General features: G+C 34.0%; 1 protein-coding gene across 4 annotated transcripts; it reads left to right on the top strand.

The window, feature by feature from the left end:
• Positions 1-4,239: 4,239 nt before the first annotated feature.
• LOC128206069 (multiple epidermal growth factor-like domains protein 10) lies at positions 4,240-25,240 on the top strand. 4 transcript variants are annotated; one of them, XM_052908201.1, is made up of 14 exons: positions 4,240-4,467; positions 11,470-11,572; positions 11,990-12,109; positions 13,539-13,642; positions 14,473-14,622; positions 14,888-15,022; positions 15,896-16,045; positions 16,311-16,445; positions 17,555-17,704; positions 17,970-18,104; positions 19,096-19,245; positions 21,186-21,315; positions 21,464-21,519; positions 22,157-25,240. In XM_052908201.1, the coding sequence occupies exons 1-14, from the start codon at positions 4,455-4,457 to the stop codon at positions 22,303-22,305; spliced, it is 1,680 nt and encodes a 559-aa protein (XP_052764161.1). In that variant the 5' UTR covers positions 4,240-4,454; the 3' UTR covers positions 22,306-25,240. The 4 variants fall into 4 exon arrangements, with proteins under 4 accessions (XP_052764161.1, XP_052764163.1, XP_052764162.1 ...); XM_052908200.1 differs by lacking the exon at positions 4,240-4,467 and having other exon boundaries at positions 5,923-11,572; XM_052908203.1 differs by lacking the exons at positions 4,240-4,467; positions 17,970-18,104 and having other exon boundaries at positions 5,917-11,572.
• The last annotated feature ends 1,507 nt before the right edge of the window (positions 25,241-26,747 follow it).

The following is a 26,747-nucleotide window of genomic DNA, read 5'->3' as shown; positions in this document are numbered from 1 at the left end:
GTAAAAAAGGCCAAGCAACTGAATATCCTTCAAAGATTTTGGCAATCAATTCAAGGCTTATTATGATTTAAGCTTTTCTCATATCAAATTTCACATACTGTTTTACTGTTTAGTATTTTTAAACAATATTAACATTGTAAAATAGAAACAAATCAATACACATATTAAAATATGTTCAATGATTGCACCTCAACTTATAAAAAAACCTTCTTCAAAGAGTTCACTTGCCAACATTACATCTGAGCAGAGTAACATGCATAGTCATTGAAACTTACAAATGTATGTACGGTATTTGTCAACTCGTGACTCGTGAAAACGTTCTGTTTCTTTAGAACTAAGTATAAAGCGAATTGATTTAAACAACAGAAAGTTATGTTACTATTCTCTTATGAACAATCACTGGCTTTGAATGAAGCCACCGCGAATTTTTCTAGGTATCCATTTTGCGTCAGGCCAGAATTAAGCAAAGATTTATTTCCGCAAAAAAGTATTTCCTCTTTGGGATAAACATGTGTTTTGTCTTCCTGATTGCATGAATAAGTTTTAATTTAAAGTACACACACTTCAAGGTGTGTGCCGATTGTTTTCAAAATATAAGTCTTAATCTAAAATATAGAGAGTGCACCCTGGGCCACATCCGGTCACTGTGCATTAAGTTTATAACGTTTCCAGTACAGATTATTGCTTATAGTAAATTATCTTGATATCTGGCCTCTGATTATAGCAAGACCATCCTTCGTTTGGTTACAAAGTAAGTAATATTACCAAAACACAGGACATATGACTTGCTTAAATGATTCGTAAAATTTGTAGCATTTAGTAATTACGTAATTAGTACTTTGGTTGGCTATATAGTAGGTTAAAAAACTAAGTGAGAATATGACTTACCTAAATGTGTATATGGTCGCAGTTTACTTAGTTCTGTGATAAACAACAATCCCATATCAGGTACTGCCGAACCCCTTAAACAGTAGAGTAGGTATCGCAAATCATCCGATGAGAAAACAAATCGCCACAATACGACCCATTTATTAGCGCGTTTTCATATATGATGTATTCCTTTTTGATATAATAATGATTATAATGGTAATAATATTTATAATAAAATAACAACAAAAATTATACAATGAAAAATAGAAAACAAGTCGAATCACGTCAATCAATAAACAAATTGATAATAAACCTTGTACTTTACATACACAGTACCTGCTATTTTTTAATGTAAAAGCTTGATTCTATGATAAGGAAATTGAACGTAAAACGGTTTGTTCAAGTTATTAAAATTGAAAACATATTTAACTAGAGCGTTCATATAAGTCCATTCATAAGCAGTCAAATGTAGAAAGGCATAAAATAACTGAAATATACAAGGAAAATGCAATGTTTGAATATCCCCAAAACCGGTCTTGTCAAATGTTTAAATTCTTCAAAAAACATCTTGAAAATATCAATAGTATGCTTTTAAAAGCTAAAAATCGTTCGTAGTAATGAAGCGATTTATAATCCGAAAATAGAAATACGCTTTCCGTTTGATAATAAAATACATATTTATCTTTAAACATCGTAGATATATTGGAAACAAATTAAAATATGTTCTTTATAACTTACTATTTACATGTTTTGCATTTCGTTATTGACGACGTAAGAAATATATCCTTTATACTAGATTAAAGGTTTCAATTGACCCTGCCCTAGCCCTAATGCAATTTTAATGGGTATGATTTTCCAAAAGCTTAAGCAAAACGCCACAAAATGAGTTTTGTTTACGCTCTGGGAGCGGGTGTATAAGTGAGTTACGGGCGATATCCTTAATTGTTTTCCCTAGTTTGTCTCCCTACTATATCTTTTATGAATAATGAACGTTTACGAGGTAAAACGTTGGTAAATCATTTCTTTTAAGTTCTGTGAAGTATTTCTAATGATTCAAACCGTACAAATTTGTGTTTACTTATTATTCGAACCGCACACATTGGTGTATTTAACGTTACTTATAACATGTTAGTATACATTGAAAACCTTTTATACAAACAATATGTTACACAGAGTGCTAAAACAAATAAAATCGTGTCATATTGCTTGATGAGAGAGGAATGTCATATTACGATTAGATCAATAAACCACTAAAATGTCTTATGATTGTGCAGATAACGCGTGTGTAATTTACATTACCTCGAGGTATTTTGCACAATAACAATTTATGCTGGTAAAGATAACATTTTTTTTTAAATTAAACTGTAGTTATACGCAATTTATTTTCTGGTTTTATTGATTATTTGAAACCAATAATATAACCTGCGAGTTTCATTTCTTGCCATTTTTAATACGGCAAGATAACTACATCAATTTGTTGTTTTTTTCATGAGTGGAAGAATACTCTCGTGAAACTGTTTTCAGAAAATTGAGTTCCGTATGTGGCATTGTTTCACGTATGATATCGGTATGTTGTTACTTATGTAACTGAATATGTAGTTTCTGAAATAATGTCGAGGATATTACATATTTTTATGGAATATTGCTTAAATGCCTTTCAACTTTTTGAATCCCCGAGTATGTTGTATGATAAACAGTGATTAAATCCCCGTGCATGTTACCAATAACAACACGTAAGAACGCCCGTCTCTCTTACATGCGGTATAATGTTTAAATGGTCGTCAATGTTACAAGTCACACAGTGTTAGAGTAACCAGAATATGTCAGACAGTGTTATAATGTCCGTACATGTTACATGCTACACATAAATACCGCCTATGTCGTGTATTGCACAGTGGTAAAGTCCACATCTACGTGGCATTTTACACCGTGTTCATTCAAACAAGAAAGAAATCATGGAGGTACTTCTTATATTCTATTCTATATCTAATTCACTATTACAAATCTTGAGAAATAATGAAGTTTCACATATGTTATGTAAATTAAAACAATATCTATGAAATGAAGTCAACCAACCTCATGAATATAATATTCAAATATTTTCATTCGAGAACAAGTCTAAAATAAAGGAAAAGTTATACAATACTTACATTCTATATCTGGTTTGGAAACATGGATTGTGAAGTTTCGAAGAATCCAAGTCAGAGAGGTAAATTTTAATAAATGTCCAAGTTTATCCGAAAATACATTTCTACTCATTATTAAATTGAAAGATTGAGGCTTTAATAAGCTTCGATGAAGGTTCCGGCAATAATGATTTGATTTTGTCACTGGTGGTGTTAAAATTTACAAGCAAATACAGCTACAGAAACTACATTTGTGTTGTTACATTGACCATTGTTATATGAATAGTTCTTAATTGCAAACGAAATAATTTGAACTAATCAACTAGATTTCTTAAAATTATTTTATGACAGTTTGTTGGATCTTTAATTTTGACAGTATATCACAACCCAAACAGCCCCAAATACAAATACGAAGCACAGTGAAGTACGAGTATATATATAATATGGAAGCGAACTAATGTCACTTCTTGTAATTTAGGAGATACAACGTGATATCTAGATGATAGTAAACCTTATAAGGATATACTAAGTGCTAATTAACATATGCTTAGTCTTATTAATGAAATTGTATCTTGTAATTAGAAGGCACTTAGTCCTTATTAGGATACACCAAGTCCTAATTACGAGAAAATACCTCATTTATAAATGTAAGTTTCATACTGGTAGGAGAGTATTAACTTAATACTTTATGTCTTGTGTAAGTACATTTGCCAAACATATATTTCCAGAGATTTCTTACTATAGTATACCATGCTTATATGCCCCTTTAAATCAACCTGATTCTTTGCTAACAGTATTGCTAACCAATTAAGTTGTTTTCCTATCTGATGAGAAGAAGAAGAAGAAGAAGAAGAAGAAGAAGAAGAAGAAGAAGAAGAAGAAGAAGAAGAAGAAGAAGAAGAAGAAGAGAAAGAAGAAGAAGAAGAAGAAGAAGAAGAAGAAGAAGAACGTTTATTCATCGAAAAAGTATATACAGACGATGTGTTTGAAATAGGTCAATATGACCCCTGATCAAACATTTCAACAGAATACTATGCAAATAACACAACGACGAACAGACAAATACATGTACATTGCATTTACAAAATGGTTATTTGACTAGTGGCACATTATGGTTTAATTGCCTAACAAATATGTAATAACTAAGTTACTACTGAAAATACCACAAAAACAAATAATAGTTGATGTTGACCTAATGCTTCGTTTGATTACTTTTTATTTTGGTCATATGATATTGTTTACTTCCTGGTATTTAAACAAAACACGTGGATTAACAAAAACAACAAAGGAAGACAATGTTAACAGAGAGCAAAATACATATTAATACATATCGGATATATAAAATAAATTCAGTTACCGTATATATATGTGCATTGACAACTATTGGATATTTCAGTGAAATCTTAAACATACGTCAAATTTAAAGGGAGACGACTCATGATATGACAGTGCACACTGATGAATACTCAGATAAGTGAATAATATGTCAATCCTATAATCATAAACTGTTAAACGATACCAACCAGATTTAGATTGCAAGTAACAGTTATATAACTATCTATGAATGAAAGTGTATTTGTTGACTTATATCATACATGTAAAATATAATCAATGAACTTTTGATTGCATGATACATGGCCTAGATACCATGTGGAGTATTGTTTTTATTTCAGTGTGGCCAATCTATAACCAGAGTCTTCTGTCTAGTAAAAGTAATGCTTGTTGATAAAACTAATGATAATATTGTAGTCAACCGTCTTATTTCAAAAGCTTTATATACATAAACAGCAATATTTCTAATTAAATTAATATTATTTAACTTTAACATACCAATGCACTTAAACATACTTGGTCTAGTTGTATAACATTTCTTGTGGTATTGTTTTCGAATTTCATCAAATAACTTGCATTCAAATAGGAAGTGGTACTCGTCCTCTAATTTGTTACATGAATTACATACTCTTTCGTTTCTTGGTATATTAGTCCATCTACCAGTTTCAATATTTAATCTATGTTCTGACACTAACAATCTTGTCAGAGCTATGCGATATTTTTTTTAATATTAACATGATTCAGATAATCACTTAATTCAAAACTTGTAAAAACCTTGTAGAATGATGCTCTTGTGGAATTTTCTATTCTACCATACCAATTTTGAATAAAAGTGTCCTTGACAAGTCGTTTGAAGATATTGATAAAAGCATTTACATTGCCAGCCCCTTGTGCAAGCCATTCCTCATGAAAACCAATATTGCATAGAATATTCCTTAACATTGATACCCAATTAGTAATCTTGGGATTATTTTCAAAATCATGAAGAAATACATTATACATAACTTTAATATACTTTCTGTCTTCACAATTTAAGATCTTAAGCCAGTACTTAACTATATAGGTCAATCTTTGCGTGTACATATCAAGTCTACCTAACTCCCTATATACAAAATCGTTCTGAGTAGACACTTTAACACCCAATATACTTTTACAAAACATTGTAGGAATTCTTTTTATGATGCTGGCTTGTGAGTAACCCCAAACTTCACAGCTATAAAACAGAATAGGTTTAACTAACTTGTCAAATAAATCAAGGACATGTTTAACTGATAAATCAGTAAATAAAAAAAATATCTTTAACTTGTTAATTGCTTTTTGAGCTTGACCAAAAAGAGTTTTTTGACATTCTACCCAGGATCCACCAGACGTCAAAACAACTCAAAGATAGCAATATCTTGAGATAATCTCAATTTCAGAGTCACCAAAGTAAAAATGTATATTGTCGGATAATCTCCCCACTTTTTCTAAATTTAACTATTTCTGTTTTATCTTTATTGACAGTTAACTTCCACTTCGAGCAATATTCATATAAAATGTTTAAATTCTGTTGCATATCTTCGCTAGTTTGAGCAAAAATAACAATACCATCTGCATACAGTAACATGATTCAGATAATCACTTAATTCAAAACTTGTAAAAACCTTGTAGAAAGATGCTCTTGTGGAATTTTCTATTCTACCATACCATTTTTGAATAAAAGTGTCCTTGACAAGTCGTTTAAAGATATTGATAAAAGCATTTACATTGCCAGCCCCTTGTGCAAGCCATTCCTCATGAAAACCAATATTGCATAGCATATTCCTTAACATTGATACCCAATTAGTAATCTTGGGATTATTTTCAAAATCATGAAGTAATACATTATACATAACTTTAATATGCTTTCTGTCTTCACAATTTAAGATCTTAAGCCAGTACTTAACTATATAGGTCAATCTTTGCATGTACATATCAAGTCTACCTAACTCCCTATATACAAAATCGTTCTGAGTAGACACTTTAACACCCAAGATACTTTTACAAAACATTGTAGGAATTCTTTTAATGATGCTGGCTTGTGAGTAACCCAAAACTTCACAGCTGTAAAACAGAATAGGTTTAACTAACTTGTCAAATAAATCAAGGACATGTTTAACTGATAAATCAGTAAATTAAAAAAAAATATCTTTTACTTGTAAATTGCTTTTTGAGCTTGACCAGAAAGAGTTTTTTGACATTCTACCCAGGATCCACCAGACGTCAAAACAACTCGAAGATAGCAATATCTTGAGATAATCTCAATTTCAGAGTCACCAAAGTAAAAATGCATATTGTCGGATAATCTCCCCACTTTTCTAAAAATAACTATTTTTGATTTATCTTTATTGACAGTTAACTTCCACTTCGAGCAATATTCATATAAAATGTTTAAATTATGTTGCATATCTTCGCTAGTTTGAGCAAAAATAACAATATCATCTGCATGCAGTAACAAAAACAATTTTATCAAAGAAACATCAATGCCTTTGGCTCCCTTTAGAAACAATTCATCTTCCAGATCATTAAGGTATAATGAAAACAAGAAAGGACTGAGACGTTCACCTTGCCTCACGCCTAATAAACTTTCAAAGACTTCTCCAGTCTCATTTAATAGTTTTACTCTAGATTTAACCTGTGAATACATGCTTTTTATGACCTCAAATAACTTCCCTCTAAGTCCTAATTTATACAACTTGTACCATATATGCTTTCCCAAGTAAATAATCGAACGCTTTAGAAAAGTCGACAAATAAACAAAATAACTGCTGCTTATTATTGAACACATGGCTTATCAAACTATTTAATACAAAACTGTTGTCAATTGTACCCATTTTGGCACGAAACCCAGCTTGAGCTTCAATGTAAATATAATTACTTTCAGCCCAATTATTAAGGCGTTCATTAATACATTTTGTATAAAAATTTACTAACAACACTTAGTAAAGTTATACCTCTAAAAAAATTAACATCCTCTATAGAACCTTTCTTGTGAATTGGAATAATATATCCTCCACTCCATTTGTCTGGAAAATATCCCATGTTGATAATTTTATTAAAAAGTGTCAGCAGTACCTGACCTAATACATCTTTACCATGAAAAATAAATTCATTTATGATTTAATTTGGTCCTGTCCTTCATTTCATTATTTAGGATAGTTTCATTAAAGTTCAAAACATCCTCATCTGGTTAAAAAATATATCTACTGGGTTATTTATTGTTTTAAAATAATTAGTAAAAGAATCTAATGAAATATTTCGAGGCTGTTTAGCATTTGTACCATCTTTCAACAACTTCCAGTATAGTTTAGCATTTTTAAATCGGGTATTTCATAATTGTGCAGTTTATATTTTGTTTTGTTTTCATAGTGAAATGATCTGACACTTTTCTTATATATGCTGCGAGCCTCAATCATTGCCTGTCTATTAATGTCGGATTTTTCTTTTCTGAAATTGTTTAATTTATTATAAAACGTTTTTCTGTTTTCCTAGCAAATATTTTCAAAAAGTTGATAACTCCCAGTTATCGGTGGACTCTTTTGTGATATATTTTGTGAATTGCGGCTGTTATGATGGCTTTGTTTACCAAACCATGGCCTACTGGCCGACTCAATACACACGGAAAAATCATGCAAACACAGATCAATATCTACACTTGTAGTGGCAATTTCAATTCTACTAGTAAGTTCAGCAAGTCGTCTATTCTGTAAATTGTTATCATATAAACCTGCGGTGTAATGGCCCTTTTTCTGATCGTTCCATTTATAGTAAAAACTATCGGAAGTATGTTTTGAGTAGTTATATTCGCCGGTACTGCCATTATCAGTTTTATTGGTACCTGTTTTCCCAAATATTGAACATTCTAACACACAGTGATTAGAAATTAAATTAGGCTCGTGCGTAATAAATGAAAGCAAACTTTTAAAATATTTTGACTAACAATACAATAGTCTACTAAGCTCAAACCATTATGACTAAAATAAGTACATGCACCGGTATCATTACACACTTTGCCATTATCAACTCTAAGGCCTGTCTGTTTTAAAAATCGAACAGCAGCGAACCATTTGAATTTGTCCCTTTATCCGACGATATTCGTGGTTATTTATTATCCGTTTTATAATCCTCAGGTAATAAATCGAGAAAAAACAGTGAGTCAGTATCATTAGCAACATAGTCAGGCAGTGCTCCTATTCTCGAATTTAAGTCACCCAGTAACATAAATGAGCACTGCGTACCGTTATTTATATATTGTATGTGTATAATGTCTTCTAAAATCGTTTCATATACATTCGACTCGGTAAGAGCCTGCCTACTAGAGTTACTAGGCACAATGTAAAAAAGACAAAGAAAAAGGTCGGTGTCCTATTTGAAATGATCACCGTTAAGCTTAATCCAAAAGAGAGAATCTGAATAATTTAATAAAAGCATGTTGTCACGGGCCATTTCCTCTCTAACATATACAATAATACCTCCCAAATTACGTGTGGTCCCTAATAGTTTTTTCTGTTCTGTTTAATATGAAATGATTAAACCCGATTTTACTGTAATCGATATGCTCCGCACCCCAGGATTCTGTAAAACATATAACGTCATTGTTACAGAATAAGTTTTCAATTTCTTGACAGTTTAGTTTATTGTGCGATTTTGTAATCAATCCTTGCACATTAAGTAGGACGAACCTAACTGTAGGTACAGTGTTTACATTATTGTCGCTTCGCGTATCCTAGGCTGGGGATTTTCCATTCACTACTGGTTGACCTTGATTCTGATTGGCTGTGGTCTTCGGTACCTGTGACGTATTCCTTGGTAGGCGTCCACTAGCTGAACGAGCTCGCTGCGGATTGGCCACTGACTGTACTCTTGACCGAGGTCGACCACGCTGCTTTTGTTTACTAACACTGCTGCTTAAAACTTGAGTGTTTATTTGCGACTGAGAACTGTCAACGTTACTTTTCAGCGGTTGAGAAGCACTTAGTCTTGTAGTATCGTTAATGAATTTGGCTCTTTCACTACCGGCCTGATTCTGTTCTCTAAATAGCGGGGGTGGAGGACGTGTCGCAAAGATATTTGGCTGAGTTTGGGGAGATTGCGTTGAATGCTCAATCATTTGACTTCGAGGGTTAATATACCCGGACTTCCCATTGTATGAAGGCCGATTCAATAGCCTATTCCAATCAGGGAATTCATCACGGATGATTTCTCCATTTACTTCAAGGGAAGCCGGGTAGCGCAGCTGTACGCATGCAGATCTATGCTCGGCGCTGTATATCTTAAACATAGGCCATATCTTTTTTCTAGCTTGCCTGACTTCTTCCGGGTAGTCCCTGTCGACTGCAAAAGTGGATCCCGCAAGAAATCTCGCTTTTTTTCATCACAGTATCGACTTCATGTCCGTATCTGAAACTTACTATGATCGGACGTGTGGCTGCGTCGGATGAGATGTCTGCTTAATAATAATAATAAAGTATTGTAGAAGTGTATCGGACTAGGATGTTAATAATCTGTATTGCACTAACCTTTGCGTTTAGCCCTCAATTATTATGTCGTTTGATATCGCTAAAACACTCTGGCACGTGTGACACACAATGGCCATACATGTTGAAATCAGTAGTTCTTTTGTTTTAAAGCAATTGAATGTATGCCATATAATGTAATTATGCTTTCAAATGATTCTTACATAAGCATCAATTGAATAGAATTAGTTTGCGCAAGTATTTCATATGTCCGGGGTTTTACTAGTATGAGAAATAAAATGTTATAAGATACATAATATGTATCAGTGGAATAATATTGAGTTCTCGCTGTTTCATACAAAATTGTATTTAAATATTCAATATTTCAAAAACGATGTAAGAAATGATATCACAGGTTATTTTTTTCTCCTCATTGTCCGATGTATGCCGATGAAACTGACTTTGAATGTAAGCGTAAGAGAAAAGATATTAGATTTCCATTCAAATGTAGCTCACTCATGTTAGAACACAGAATTTGTTTTATTATGGTTCACCAAACCAAATCGAAACAGTGAAAAACAACAATTTGATACCTTCAATTGTGCATATAAATGATGCTTTTATGCATTCATACACGTCTATAGACCACTTGAAAGCATACACTTAATATTATTTTTTTCAATAAATACTGTTGACACACAATTAATTATTTATTGAATCGTAATAATCCTTAAAATATAATTAAGTAGGTGTGAAATAAAAGTTAATAAAGCCAAAACGACAGTTATTAAATGCTTTACTGAAAAGATAAAATTTAAATACAAAATTAAATTGTACTGTAACAATTCTGATCAAATACGTATATATCAATGAGACATAGGTTTTAAAATATTGTTATCAATATGCTCGAAAAAAAACAGCCTACATACTCGCAGTGAAAACAGAATTGCACTTGGGAGATGGGGTGGGTGCTTCGGACTCCACACACTTTGACCATCCCAATTGCGTTCATACCCCGATAATGACATCAGTCCCGCAATTCATTCCTTAATTGATGCCTGGTGTCAGACCCAATATTAACTTTGGTATTAATCGAAATGTAATACTGATAATTAATATGGTCAATAAATGACCAAACTTCATGATTGACACCAAAAATGAACGATCACATTTATTTGAATTATATTGAAATAAAAATGCATAAACTTGCATTATTGCCCGGCTAACAAGCTTGTTCTCAGCATTAAATCCGGAATAAACGTCTTTTTTGTCTCATATATACACATATTGCACTCTCATTATATTTCTGTGACTTTTTGCCAAAATAAATTGCTATGTTTGATAATATTGGAGCACAAGACATACAAAATTAATTATAGAGTACAGTTTACTCAAGTTAGGCACTAAGTGTTTCCTTCCTTTTTAGTTTTTAAAATAAAGGCTTTAAAATGTAGATTCAATGACATTTAAATCGTGTATGCTAATTAAAAAAGGAAATTGATGTTATGTTTTGTCAAGTGTTTTCTTTACATTAATGAAATATCATCAAGGATCTATGAATATTAAACTATTTACAAACATAGGATGAACAGCTTCGGAAATGTAAATTGTTTGGCTTGTTCGTATTGATGTTAAAAAAAGTTGTATGGATTTAATATATTTACAAAAGTTGGTGTTTTTGCTGGCAGTGGCAGCGATGAATGGCGGCTTCGGGGCAGGAGACCAGAAAGGTTGCGCAAACGGCGCTTCTAATTACACTTTTATCGAAAGGTACTATCATACACATATGTAGGTACTTATTGTTAACAAATTAATGTATTCACTCTAAAGACAGATAAGCGCAAAATATTTTCCGAAAGCCTTTGCATTACATTGTCTAAAACAATCGTAGAGCTTGTTTAGGTGTACATTTAAATACTAGGTTACCCGAACAATGTTAGAGAATGATGCCGCTATGAATCAATATGTTTTTGTGGCAAAGCTGAGCTTAATAAGTTGACTGTGTGCACTTTTACACATATGTTCATGTGAGAGTAAAACATATTTAAAGTGTGTGTTTCGCCTTTTATCAATGTAATTCAGCAAACATGTAGTCAGTTATAGACTTTTAGTAAAACAAACTTGACCATGTGAACTACTTAGAACGTAATCACACTTACTTCTAGGGATCTTCGAATATAATTTCAGAGCGGTTGAGAGGGTGAAAAAAGATGTCATGGTCTATCGCCTAGAGATCTACAAAAGTTCTTGTGGCTTTTTGGAAGAAGTGCTGGACCTGATTATCAATAAATGTAAAAAAAAAACAAGGTAGGTTAAATTGCACAATGTCCTACCGCTGGAGGAATAACATGGTAGCGTAATGCACCAGTCAATTGTAACCACGGCCCTCCCAGGTCCGGGGGTATACCGGGGATAGCCGGGGAAATGGGCCGTGTTTTAACCTTTCAGGTGGCCCCGTAGTGCCGGTTGAATGCAGTGGTTTGGTCTTCGTTTTAAATATAGCGGGGAATGGGCCTTACCGAGGGACTCTGGGGTGCGGGGGCATGTGGCGGGGATTTTACCATCTGTTCGTCCCCGCAGGGCGGGGATTTAAGCCGGGGTTGGCTGGACCGAAAGTCAAAGTCCCCGTTATTCCCCGTACCTGGGGGGCCGTGGTAACACTTGACTGGTGCATAAGACAACATATAATTGTTTTTACTGAATATGGTATTTTTTCTACATGTACTTAAAGGAAATTTCCTCACTTATTTTCAATTTTCCTTTAAACTTTCATGACCGTCATATTCCTCGTATATCTTTGTAGCTTACGTCACCCTAGAATGACAATACAATTTTTCAAGTGAAACGTGAAATACACTGACATAATTATTATTTTCACGTTTATCGATATCTTCTTTTGATGTTTCTGAAATCTTCAAAAATACATGGATGATATTTAGATCCCATCACAAACATTTATCGATGATTAGACAGACTGACATGCTTTATAATTACTACACAGACGGGAAATACAGTGAGAAAAAACACTATACACCGGAGAGTTGGAAGTATTCATTATCACCTTTTAAAGTTTCTAAATTTACCAATTAAATGCAAAATAAGATATCACAAATAAGATATGACTCAAACTTGTACCAATAACGTTTTAACAACTACATGTTTTAAAATATTAACTTAGCAAACTGTGAATCTGTCCTATTTGGAAATTTTAAAATATCTTTGACAAAATCATTTATTGAATGTTTTAACCAGATTAGATTAATAATACATAGTTAACTGTGAACTAGTGTTGGATAGATACTGGAGTAAATACCGAAAATAAAAGACAAACGTCTAACAATTATTTAAACAGCTGTATTCACCCAAACCAAATAGGTATTTTTGAAATATTTATAATCTTTCTCGATGAATATAGTTTCAAAAGCTTACATGAAAAACGACGTTTTCAATGGAATGGACATTAATTTTGCACGACATGATTCAACTCAATATAAACCCAAACAAAGACACAAGCATTTGGACAATGCATACGGCGTGCATCATAACAACTACTAGGTGTTAGCTGTTTAAGTTTGAGCCAAATATGAACAGTAAAATATGTGTGACAACAAAAGTCTAAAACGCTTGACGGTATTGTACAGTAATGAGTTCAACAAAGGATGGGGATCTCATCCGGGCAGTCAATTTCATCATTTACTCATTTATTCTGATGCGTGCATGTACACATGTGTTACAGAATTGCGCGTATATATGAGCCGATGTATTACTACATAATCAACACCACCAACGTGACAAAGTGTTGTATTGGATTCATTACAGAAAATGGTACCTGCGTTAGAGGTAAGCAACGTATCAAGCCCTGCTCCGTTCACAGCCTGATTTTAACTGGGTGAATAATATGCTCGGCAAATAATTTAAAAACTTCATCGGAAATTTTGGTGACATTTGGGTTATATTTACTAATATATTAAAATAGAAATTCGTTAATTCATAATATTGCCTAATGCAAGGCCCTCCTTTTGAAATGGAAACTGATTAATCAGTAAATAAAAACGCTTAGGGCTTATGTTATTGGAGCTGTATTTTTAACAGTATCACACTCCTAGTTTACTATTCGTGAATGTGGTGCTGACAATGTAATCAAGGATTACCATTCCCTATGTTCATGCCAATTTCAGAATGTGGTGCTGACATTAAAATCAATGATTACCATTCACTATTTGCATGCCAATTCGTGAATGTGGTGCTGACATTGTAATCAAGGATTACCATTCCCTATGTTCATTCCAATTTCAGAATGTGGTGCTGACATTAAAATCAATGATTATCATTCACTATTTGCATGCCAATTCGTGAATGTGGTGCTGGCATTGTAATCAAGGATTACCATTCCCTATGTTCATGCCAATTTCAGAATGTGGTGCTGACATTAAAATCAATGATTATCATTCACTATTTGCATGCCAATTTCGTGAATGTGGTGCTGGAATTGTAATCAAGGATTACCATTCCCTATGTTCTGCTGTTTTAAAAGTATATCAGTAATCACTTGGTATTAAATAATGTCAGATGTGACCACTTTTCATATCATCCTCGCGTGTGTATTAAAAATACATTTAAGATTTTCCATATGTCTGTTCATAACAATGGGATTTAAAACTGCCTTTCAGCGTGTGGTCCACACGAATATGGTGTCGACTGCAAAGAAACATGCACGTGCAATTTGAAGGGGTCCCATGGCGCCAAATGTGACGATATTACAGGTCGCTGTCACTGCCGCGAGGGCTACAGTGGAGCCAATTGTCAACACTATGTTGAGGGTGAGAAATTTCAACAGAGATGAATCATTTTGGAAATGCTGTAGCAATGTGTATCGGGTTCAAGTCCTCCTAGACTCTTCAGTTATTGACATCTAATATTTTTTTCACACTCGAAGTTATACAGCATACAATAAAGCTCTCCGCAGATAGTTTCGTTATTTTGTCAGATTGTTATTTTTACCGTCGTATACAACTAATTTTAGAAATCATTTGGCTTAAAATTGTTATTTTCTTATTTCTGACTACTAAAATATTACATTTACAGTCTGTCCTTTTGGACATTATGGTTCGAACTGCAGAAACATTTGCATGTGCCAGAATAACTCAACATGCGACGCAGCGACTGGCACGTGTAACTGTTCAGCCACCCCCGGGTGGGTGGGATCCTTCTGTGAGAAAGGTATCGTTTGACCACGACGTATTGTCCTATATTATTAAAATATTCACATGCTGAATTATGTATTTACATATAACATGTAGGTATAATGTCGGAATTCTGCGCTCTGTAACTTTCTAGCGTCAGAACAACACTGACCCACGCAGAATACTCAGTATTTCTAAGATACTTCGATATAGTAGACTTAAAGCAAAATGTCAGTACTAAAACCTGCATTCATTAGTATTCACGAAAGTTCTTTTATATTTTCAAAGAACCAATGTAGAATCCCAGAATAACTTCGAGAATAACCATTTAGTATTTTCAGTATGACCATGTCATTCTCAGATCGTGATGACAGAATGTCTGCAAGGATAACCATTCAGAATGTTCATGCTGTTTTTAGATTCTGATACTGGCATTGTTATCAAGAATAACCATTCACTATTTGCGTGCCAATTAGTGAATGTGGTGCTGGTATTGAAATCAAGGATTACCATTCCCTATGTTCATGACAATTTCAGAATGTGGTGCTGGCATTGAAATCAATGATTACCATTTACTATTTGCATGCCAATTCGTGAATGTGGTGCTGGCATTGTAATCAAGGATTACCATTCCCAATGTTCATGCCAATTTCAGAATGTGGTGCTGGCATTGAAATTCAGAATTACGATTCACTATTTGCATGCCAATTCGTGAATGTGGTGTTGGAATTGTAATCAAGGATTACCATTCCCTATGTTCTGCTGTTTTAAAAGTATACCAGTAATCACTTGGTATTAAATAATGTCAGATGTGACCACTTTTCATATCATCCTCGCGTGTGTATCAAAAATACATTTAAGATTTTCCATATGTCTGTTCATAACAATGGGATTTAAAACTGCCTTTCAGGGTGTGGTCCACACGAATATGGTGTCGACTGCAAAGAAACATGCACGTGCAATTTGAAGGGGTCCCATGGCGCCAAATGTGACGATATTACAGGTCGCTGTCACTGCCGCGAGGGCTACAGTGGAGCCAATTGTCAACACTATGTTGAGGGTGAGGAATTTCAACAGAGATGAATCATTTTGGAAATGCTGTAGCAATGTGTATCGGGTTCAAGTCCTCCTAGACTCTTCAGTTATTGACATCTAATATTTTTTTCACACTCGAAGTTATACAGCATACAATAAAGCTCTCCGCAGATAGTTTCGTTATTTTGTCAGATTGTTATTTTTACCGTCGTATACAACTAATTTTAGAAATCATTTGGCTTAAAATTGTTATTTTCTTATTTCTGACTACTAAAATATTACATTTACAGTCTGTCCTTTTGGACATTATGGTTCGAACTGCAGAAACATTTGCATGTGCCAGAATAACTCAACATGCGACGCAGCGACTGGCACGTGTAACTGTTCAGCCACCCCCGGGTGGGTGGGATCCTTCTGTGAGAAAGGTATCGTTTGACCACGACGTATTGTCCTATATTATTAAAATATTCACATGCTGAATTATGTATTTACATATAACATGTAGGTATAATGTCGGAATTCTGCGCTCTGTAACTTTCTAGCGTCAGAACAACACTGACCCACGCAGAATACTCAGTATTTCTAAGATATTTCGATATAGTAGACTTAAAGCAAAATGTCAGTACTAAAACCTGCATTCATTAGTATTCACGAAAGTTCTTTTATATTTTCAAAGAACCAATGTAGAATCCCAGAATAACTTCGAGAATAACCATTTAGTATTTTCAGTATGACCATGTCATTCTCAGATCGTGATGACAGAATGTCTGCAAGGATAACCATTCAGAATGTTCATGCTGTTTTTAGATTCTGATACTGGCATTGTTATCAAGAATAACCATTCACTATTTGCGTGCCAATTAGTGAATGTGGTGCTGGTATTGAAATCAAGGATTACCATTCCCTATGTTCATGACAATTTCAGAATGTGGTGCTGGCATTGAAATCAAAGATTACAATTTACTATTTGCATGCCAATTCGTGAATGTGGTGCTGGTATTGAAATCAAGGATTACCATTCCCTATGTTCATGACAATTTCAGAATGTGGTGCTGGCATTGAAATCAATGATTACCATTTACAATTTGCATGCCAATTCGTGAATGTGGTGCTGGCATTGTAATCAAGGATTACCATTCCCTATGTTCATGACAATTTCAGAATGTGGTGCTGGCATTGAAATCAATGATTACCATTTACTATTTGCATGCCAATTCGTGAATGTGGTGCTGACAATGTAATCAAGGATTACCATTCCCAATGTTCATGCCAATTTCAGAATGTGGTGCTGGCATTGAAATTCAGAATTACGATTCACTATTTGCATGCCAATTCGTGAATGTGGTGCAGGAATTGTAATCAAGGATTACCATTCCCTATGTTCTGCTGTTTTAAAAGTATATCAGTAATCACTTGGTATTAAATAATGTCAGATATGACCACTTTTCATATCATCCTCGCGTGTGTATTAAAAATACATTTAAGATTTTCCATATGTCTGTTCATAACAATGGGATTTAAAACTGCCTTTCAGCGTGTGGTCCACACGAATATGGTGTCGACTGCAAAGAAACATGCACGTGCAATTTGAAGGGGTCCCATGGCGCCAAATGTGACGATATTACAGGTCGCTGTCACTGCCGCGAGGGCTACAGTGGAGCCAATTGTCAACACTATGTTGAGGGTGAGGAATTTCAACAGAGATGAATCATTTTGGAAATGCTGTAGCAATGTGTATCGGGTTCAAGTCCTCCTAGACTCTTCAGTTATTGACATCTAATATTTTTTTCACACTCGAAGTTATACAGCATACAATAATGCTCTCCGCAGATAGTTTCGTTATTTTGTCAGATTGTTATTTTTACCGTCGTAAACAACTAATTTTAGAAATCATTTGGCTTAAAATTGTTATTTTCTTATTTCTGACTACTAAAATATTACATTTACAGTCTGTCCTTTTGGACATTATGGTTCGAACTGCAGAAACATTTGCATGTGCCAGAATAACTCAACATGCGACGCAGCGACTGGCACGTGTAACTGTTCAGCCACCCCCGGGTGGGTGGGATCCTTCTGTGAGAAAGGTATCGTTTGACCACGACGTATTGTCCTATATTATTAAAATATTCACATGCTGAATTATGTATTTACATATAACATGTAGGTATAATGTCGGAATTCTGCGCTCTGTAACTTTCTAGCGTCAGAACAACACTGACCCACGCAGAATACTCAGTATTTCTAAGATACTTCGATATAGTAGACTTAAAGCAAAATGTCAGTACTAAAACCTGCATTCATTAGTATTCACGAAAGTTCTTTTATATTTTCAAAGAACCAATGTAGAATCCCAGAATAACTTCGAGAATAACCATTTAGTATTTTCAGTATGACCATGTCATTCTCAGATCGTGATGACAGAATGTCTGCAAGGATAACCATTCAGAATGTTCATGCTGTTTTTAGATTCTGATACTGGCATTGTTATCAAAAATAACCATTCACTATTTGCGTGCCAATTAGTGAATGTGGTGCTGGTATTGAAATCAAGGATTACCATTCCCTATGTTCATGACAATTTCAGAATGTGGTGCTGGCATTGAAATCAAAGATTACCATTTACTATTTGCATGCCAATTCGTGAATGTGGTGCTGGCATTGTAATCAAGGATTACCATTCCCTATGTTCATGCCAATTTCAGAATGTGGTGCTGGCATTGAAATCAATGATTACCATTTACTGTTTGCATGCCAATTCGTGAATGTGGTGCTGACAATGTAATCAAGGATTACCATTCCCAATGTTCATGCCAATTTCAGAATGTGGTGCTGGCATTGAAATTCAGAATTACGATTCACTATTTGCATGCCAATTCGTGAATGTGGTGCAGGAATTGTAATCAAGGATTACCATTCCCTATGTTCTGCTGTTTTAAAAGTATATCAGTAATCACTTGGTATTAAATAATGTCAGATGTGACCACTTTTCATATCATCCTCGCGTGTGTATTAAAAATACATTTAAGATTTTCCATATGTCTGTTCATAACAATGGGATTTAAAACTGCCTTTCAGCGTGTGGTCCACACGAATATGGTGTCGACTGCAAAGAAACATGCACGTGCAATTTGAAGGGGTCCCATGGCGCCAAATGTGACGATATTACAGGTCGCTGTCACTGCCGCGAGGGCTACAGTGGAGCCAATTGTCAACACTATGTTGAGGGTGAGAAATTTCAACAGAGATGAATCATTTTGGAAATGCTGTAGCAATGTGTATCGGGTTCAAGTCCTCCTAGACTCTTCAGTTATTGACATCTAATATTTTTTCACACTCGAAGTAAAAACTAACACTGAGTCTACTTCTTATGTATCGTTGCCGACTTCTTAGAAATCCAGCGTCTCGAAAGCTCCTATATTCAGTAATAGTTATATAAGAAAACAGAGTTAAATTGCTCCCGTGAGTTAGTCAATCAACAGATCTATATAAGTCCTACATATATATAAGGATAACTTCTACTCGTCAAAATGAGAATCCGATTCGGAATTAAGATTTATTATATTCAATAAAATATGTCAGTGTGAAGGGAATCCTATCAACAGCCGTTGTAAAAAATCGCAAACATAACGCTTTAAAAATAATATTTCGGGGCTCAGTCGTTCGATCCCCACATTCGTTATATCTTACAAAAATACTTTCATCATTTCTTGTTTATTATTTCTAAGAGTATTTAAGGATGTCTTATATGTTAAAGTATGTTTTTGAAATTATTGTTTAGCTTCATATTTACATATAAAAGAAATAACACGGATATTAAAAAAAAACTTTAACATATTTTTGTATTCCAAATTTTAATACTGTTTTTATAAACATCAAACTTTCAACACATTTTCGTCAACAATATCTCAGAAGTTGGAGTTTTCTAAATTTCTCACTTGAAAAAAATAAAACTTATTTGATTAACGTTAATTTCAACTAAGACGAACAGGTTTAGAACTTTATGATATTCGAACTTATAATGGATTATTTTATTCTGAATAAGAATATATATCCATGTATCTTAAAGATAGTGTTGTGTTGTGATTCAATAATTGTTATGATTGGTCGTTGTTTAAATTTGAGTTGGTTACCAAGTTTTATTTAAATTAGATGGTTTTGAATTCGGAGCTTGCTCTTATGAGGTTTGTTTTTTAATTAAGGACTTATTTATAAATGTTGGGACAAGAGTGAGGTCATTGCCAAACAAACAAGTTACAGCCTTAAAAAATCATTTTGAGTGTTCTATTGACTGTTCCAAGTGCGCTAAATGATAAACAAACGTTATGACAAATGACGTTGTTGAAGTTTTGTACCATTCCTGTACTCGTTGATGTTTGAGATGGAAGAGATATCGGGCAAAACTGCAAAAAATGAACAATTTCAAATACACTAAAAATCTTTATATATTATCTGAAAGAAAATAATAAAACATTATAGCAATGCTTATTTGTCGAATTTTAGATGTTCTATATTTGAATTTTGTGTGTTATTGTATTCTCGTACCGCTATCTTCTTAAGTGAATACCATATCACTAAAGTATAAGAATGGGTGTTTGTTCAGAATTTTATCATTCATAATTATTTTTTGATAACACAAAGATAATGAGAACAACAGCGTTTTATCAAATTTAATATAAATGCCCTTTAACTGCTCAATCATGCTACACATGTTTCAACCTACTACCTGAGGTTAAACTGTCTGTTACAATCGATAAGCTCAGTTATGAAATGCTCACTGATGTTGAACTACGACCATAAAGCATGGGCCTGTCAGCAATTGATTGATATGTAATGTAGGCCTTAACAAACAAAGGCTTATCAGATAGCTATTTACATGGATTACGAGACATTTTATAGTTTAAGCTATATATAAGTGACACTTTATCTTCTTCTTTTCCAATATCCCAATTTGAATTTAGCTTTTTGCCAATACGCACTACACATGATGTTAAGTTTTCTGCAGTGTCATTGGGGCATTTAAAAGGAAAATTATAGATTGGGATTGACATGTTTTTAAACTAGACTTTTGAGCACTGTATGCTTCTCGCCGTAACGTGCTGAGGCACACATCACATTCAATACGATTTTCATGATTTTTTTTAATAAAAACCAATATTATATTTCAGCTGAAGCGAATCATCCAGACAACACAGTCAAATCAAACACATTTCCAACGGATGCACGTACAGGGGTAGTTATTGGTGCTGTTATAGTGTTGGGTGCTGCTGTAGTTATAGCTGTCTTGGTCACACGAAGGTTTGTTGTAATGATTATACTGTCAGCGTCGTGGTACTTAAGCTTATTTTGGTATCAATTTGTTTTCAATAACACTGTCATATTGTTGCGTCTATTTAATTACAAATGAAGTATAGATATGTTTGAGTTTTTACCAATTCATTTTCAGATTATTACGAAGGGAAGGACAAGGCCACAACGACGAGCGAGAGAAAACAAACCCTGGTATGAAATACACCTCAAGTTGTTTTTGCTAAATATCAAATAAAATAGTTTTGGAAATACAAAACGTATCACGTCGTCACTATCTTATGATAATTGTATATATTTACTACATGCGTTAGTAATCGTAGAAGTTGGTGCACAGTGACAAGTATATATCAACATATTATGCTCCTTCACCCACCTTTAAGTTTGAAAAAAATATTAAAAACATTATTGAAAAGCCTATATGGTCTGTTTGTCGTGATTGTACGTCTGTGTGCCTCATTCAGAGTCGTTTTGGGCATTTAATCTGTACCTCTTAACGAGTTTATATTTGCATTTCTGACTATCTAGCTTCTGCCTGTACTTTTCATTTCTCCTCTGACTGACCTCAATATATTTGCAAATAAAGGAAGTCCAACTTATTACTAGAACTGCAAAAACTGTCCTCGTTAGAATGTGGGCTGATCAAACGTATGCATGGTCATCACATAATGTTTTTGTTATTTTTCCCAGAAATAGGGGAATCTTAAGGACCATCAAACATAATTTCCCGCTGGTCCCGCTGGTTGTTATTCCAAGTGTAAACGTATACAGTTATTAAACATATGTTTCATTAACATATTTGTTGAACATAACGATTCTATCAATTTTGTAGGAGTTGCAGCAACTCAACCCGAACCATACGAAGCATTAAATATCGCCAGCATGGAGGAACGTGACAGGAGGGATGCCAACACAGTGTTACTCACGACATTGCAATCTGGAGTGCCAGACAGTGACTGTTACGAAACAATACCGAACTAATTGCAATGGATAGAGCAACAACAAGTCAGGATTCTCATTCATACACAAACACGATGCCAATATCGGTTAGGAAATGACAACACATGTCAAGAAATGAAAACATAGGTTGAGGAATGACAACTAACGTCATAGCACAACCTATTACAAAATTTTGGTTTACGGTTTATTTGGTATAAATTTCGAAACACTAGACTAAACTACAGAGTAGAACAAACGTTAACTATTCTACGTTTATAATGATATTATCATATATATTTCATTATGAGATGTCGGCTCATATTTTGCATTCTCGTTTTTCTAGATCTTCGTTAGATATTAAAAATGAAGAAATTTCATTTACAAACATATACTTTTGCTTGTCGAAAATATTGAGCTAATTGTTCTTGTTAACACATACCCGACTTTAAAAAAATATTTTTGTATCGTGTACTTCATTCATTGTATGCATACCGGTTTAAGAGTGAAAAATATTAGTGATTGATAACTTGATAATTTCACTCTGGCTAGAGTGAAATGATAACCCTTGCTCATTTCACTCTGTACAGACAACTCGGGACTATTTTTTCTATCTTTTATAATATAAGATTTGCTTCCATTGACTTGGAAAAAACTACATACATACATGTATGTACATGTTTGTTGTCGTATGTAGTGCAGTAATATACACATTGACCGAATCGTATTGAATTGTCAAAATCAAATTATGCAATAGTTAATAAAACAAGCATTTTTGCGATTTATTATACATATTAAAAAAGAACAACTTACCAATTTATTTGTGAATTATTTCATGGAACATACTCATTTCTATCACAGTTAACCCGTTTGGTAGGTATCGGATGAATATTTTCTTGGCCATATGTGCTAGTAATAGAGTTGATAGATCATTTCTTCCTAAAAACTCTAACCGTGTACAAGTATGCACAAGTATTTTGAATTTGACCAATTTCCACTTTACATTCATCAGTTCAACAATTCATTTTTCTTTTTAAAAACATTCAAAGTCTGCGCTGCATCCCTCTCAAAAGCATCTTCGGGCACATCCTCGACATTTCCTCTGGGGTCTTCGTAAACACACGGGAACGTGCCATTCAACTTTAATATAGATATGAAACTGATTCGCTGTGTCAACAACAAAACCTCCTCCGCCTTCACTGAGCAGAAAATACCGTAAGATCCAGAGTCTGAGAGCGACAGTGAATATATACACTACGAAAAGCACTAAACACAGACTTCCGTTGCTTTTACGAATTCACACTTTTATAAGTCCATCTTTGTTAATTTAAATATGTTGAAATTGTTTTTTAATATACAAAAATGTCACATGCTCAAGTTTCAGTGAATTTTATTTCTACGCGAAACATTTTTTTTATTTCCGAAATGCTTTATTTAAATACTTGTTTTGTGCCTCAATAAATGTTAAAAATGATAGGTTTCGTTGATGGAAGTAGAGTTCTATCCAAAAATAATTTCAATTCCAATAACCATTTCCATAAAGTGTGGAACTTTTTTTTTAGTGGACGGACTGCTCGCACGAAAAGGAGGTTTTGTCGCAGTTACTTCCCTTCGCAAAGAGGCCACATAAATTTACTCTAAGGGGGAAACATACCGAAAAACACGATATATGCATGAAATAAAAAGAACATTTCTTGAATTCAGTGTAAGATTGTATTTTATTTCACTCCTGGTCATAGAAAAATAATAGTTTCACTCGTGACTACGCCACTCGTGAAAATATATAAATGAGAGATGTTTTGGTTAAATGTAATCATTGTAAATATCATTACTATTGTTTAATCCATATTATGTAAACAAGACAAACATTAACCTTTAGTAAATATACTATATTTTAGTAGGAGTAGTAGAAGTAGCAGAAATGTAGTAGTAGTAGTAGTAGTAGTAGTAGTAGTAGAAGTAGTAGTGGTAGTGGTAGTGGTAGTAGTAGAAGTAGTAGTAGTAGTAGTAGTAGTAGTAGTAGTAGTAGTAGTAGTAGTAGTAGTAGTAGTAGTAGTAGTAGTAGTAGTAGTAGTAGTAGTAGTAGTAGTAGTAGTAGTAGAAGTAGTAGTAGCAGCAGCAGCAGCAGCAGCAGCAGCAGCAGTAGCAGCAGCAGCAGCAGCAGTAGTAGTAGTAGTAGTAGTAGTAGTAGTAGTAGTAGTAGTAGTAGTAGCAGCAGCAGCAGTAGCAGTAGTAGCAGTAGTAGTAGTAGTAGTAGTAGTAGTAGTAGTAGTAGTAGTAGTAGTAGTAGTAGTAGCAGTAGTAAGAGTAGTAGACGTAGTAGACGTAGTAGTAGTAGTAGTAGTAGTAGTAATAGTAGTAGTAGTAGTAGTAGTAGTAGTAGTAGTAGTAGTAGTAGTAGTAGTAGTAGTAGTAGTAGTAGTAGTAGCAGCAGCAGCAGCAGCAGCAGCAGCAGCAGCAGCAGCAGCAGTATCAGCAGCAGCAGCAGCAGCAGCAGCAGCAGCAGCAGTAGCAGTAGCAGTAACAGTAGTAGTAGTAGTAGTTGAAGCAGTAGTAGCAGTAACTGCTTAAATATATCAAAGAAAAAAAATAAAAGGATTATCGGCTGGCAAGTTTCCTACCATACTGTTAACCAAGAGAGACTTCGACGATGTCATAAAACATTGCATATGTATTTTTTCATCTTCTTTCCAGATATTTGTTTACAGAATACATTGATCACGAATCAAATACTAATACACGAACTGTTTTATCCGATAGATTAGTGTACATGAAACATTTGCAATATATCGTTAGTTAACGAAAGCAACATAACTTGTAATAACTATATTACATGATACATTTATTTTTATGTCGTCATCTTACTTATAATTTTCTTTTATATTTTTATGTTTATTTTCAAGTGAATTAAGTCTTCAATCTAATCTTATTACTATATAAACATTGAATGTTACCAAATATGTCAATAAATCAATCAATAGTTTGTGTTTGTTATTACGTTTGCCATATCCAAATTGCTTGCAGATGAGCATGCGTAAATGTGACATGTTTAACCATATACTCGTATGTGCGTGGGTTCGTGCGTGCATGCGTACGTGCGTGCGTACGTGAGTACGTGCGTGCGTGCGTGCTTGCGTGCGTGCGTGCTTGCGTGCGTGTGTGTGTGTTTGTGTGTGTGTGTTTGTGTGTGCGCGTGTGCAGGCAAATACAGTTCAATAAAAAGATCACCTCAATATTTTGAAACAAAAATGCCGAACTGCAAATAACAGCAATAAATAAAAGAAATAAATTACATTCTGCTGAATGGGAATTCCAAAGCGCTTCAGTATATTTTGCAAACTGAAAGTATCACCTCTTAGTTAGATTCGGGGAATTGGACGTTAATTAACAAACACCGGTTTAATACACATTAAAAATGGACAGGCAAACACGTTTGCTATAGACAGAAAGCGACTATATGGAAATAGCATCTTTCTTAAACTTTGTATTACAAACGATTTTTGAAGAAACTGTTTCTGTCACTATGAACCTATGATACGTCTTCAAAACTTCGTATTGCAGTGTTGCTCACAAACAAGCTAAGAAACAAATGTTTTTCTAAAATTAAAACATCTAGAGAATTAGGTCATTCTCAATGAGGCAACGACTATCAATGTAAAGCACGTTTGTATTTCGACCCGATGTTGTTCTTGGATGCAATAAGACATTTGATAGATACCCCTTCCGTGCATTTTCTTTGCTGAGTCATCATGGCACGGAGGATGTTCTTCTTCAAACCTTTAAGAAATTAATTCCAAAAACATTCAATGTGAAGACATAAAGAATCTCACGGCGTACGACTATAATTTACTTGGTGGAAACCCATATACTATTAGATACATTTTACAAAAGAGTAACATTTATATGACATTTTTCTTAAAAACGGATCAGATCCTTCGCATAATTAGAATATTACATTTTCGCAAACCCAGCAATGCGTTCACGGAAAGTTGTTGTCTTAAACATTCTCCTTCGGGCATAGATAAATTTCTTTCCAATTTTCTTGACGGTCAATGAGTTGGTTTACAAACGGAGGACTTCTGTAAAAATTATTCCAACGCGTTGTCTGTAATAAGCATTCAAATGAGTTGTCTCTTGTTCACTATTTGACATTGAATGGAATGGAGCGAACTCTAGAAAAGCTTTCTCAGCATCTGGGAAGGGGACCATTCAGATGTACTACAAAACACAATATAACACCTCGTTACATTGCTTCTACTTTTGCTAATGCAGCTGCTGTCGACCTTATAGATGCAGAGATGATATGATATTGATATGCCTTACATAGACGAAGAAATAGAAGTTTGAAAATTGATGTTTAGAGTATTACATGGATTTCCACAGATAGACGTTGCTCATTAACTTTGCTGTCTTCTTTCGACCAGAAAAAAGCCAAATTTGTTCAACAATATGTACATGAGACGACGATTCGCATGTCTACAAAATGT

Source organism: Mya arenaria, chromosome 10 (genome assembly GCF_026914265.1).
Source record: "Mya arenaria isolate MELC-2E11 chromosome 10, ASM2691426v1".
NCBI lineage: Eukaryota > Metazoa > Mollusca > Bivalvia > Myida > Myidae > Mya > Mya arenaria.
Note: the sequence above shows the minus strand (reverse complement) of the source record. Positions and strands in the feature narration are given on the sequence as shown.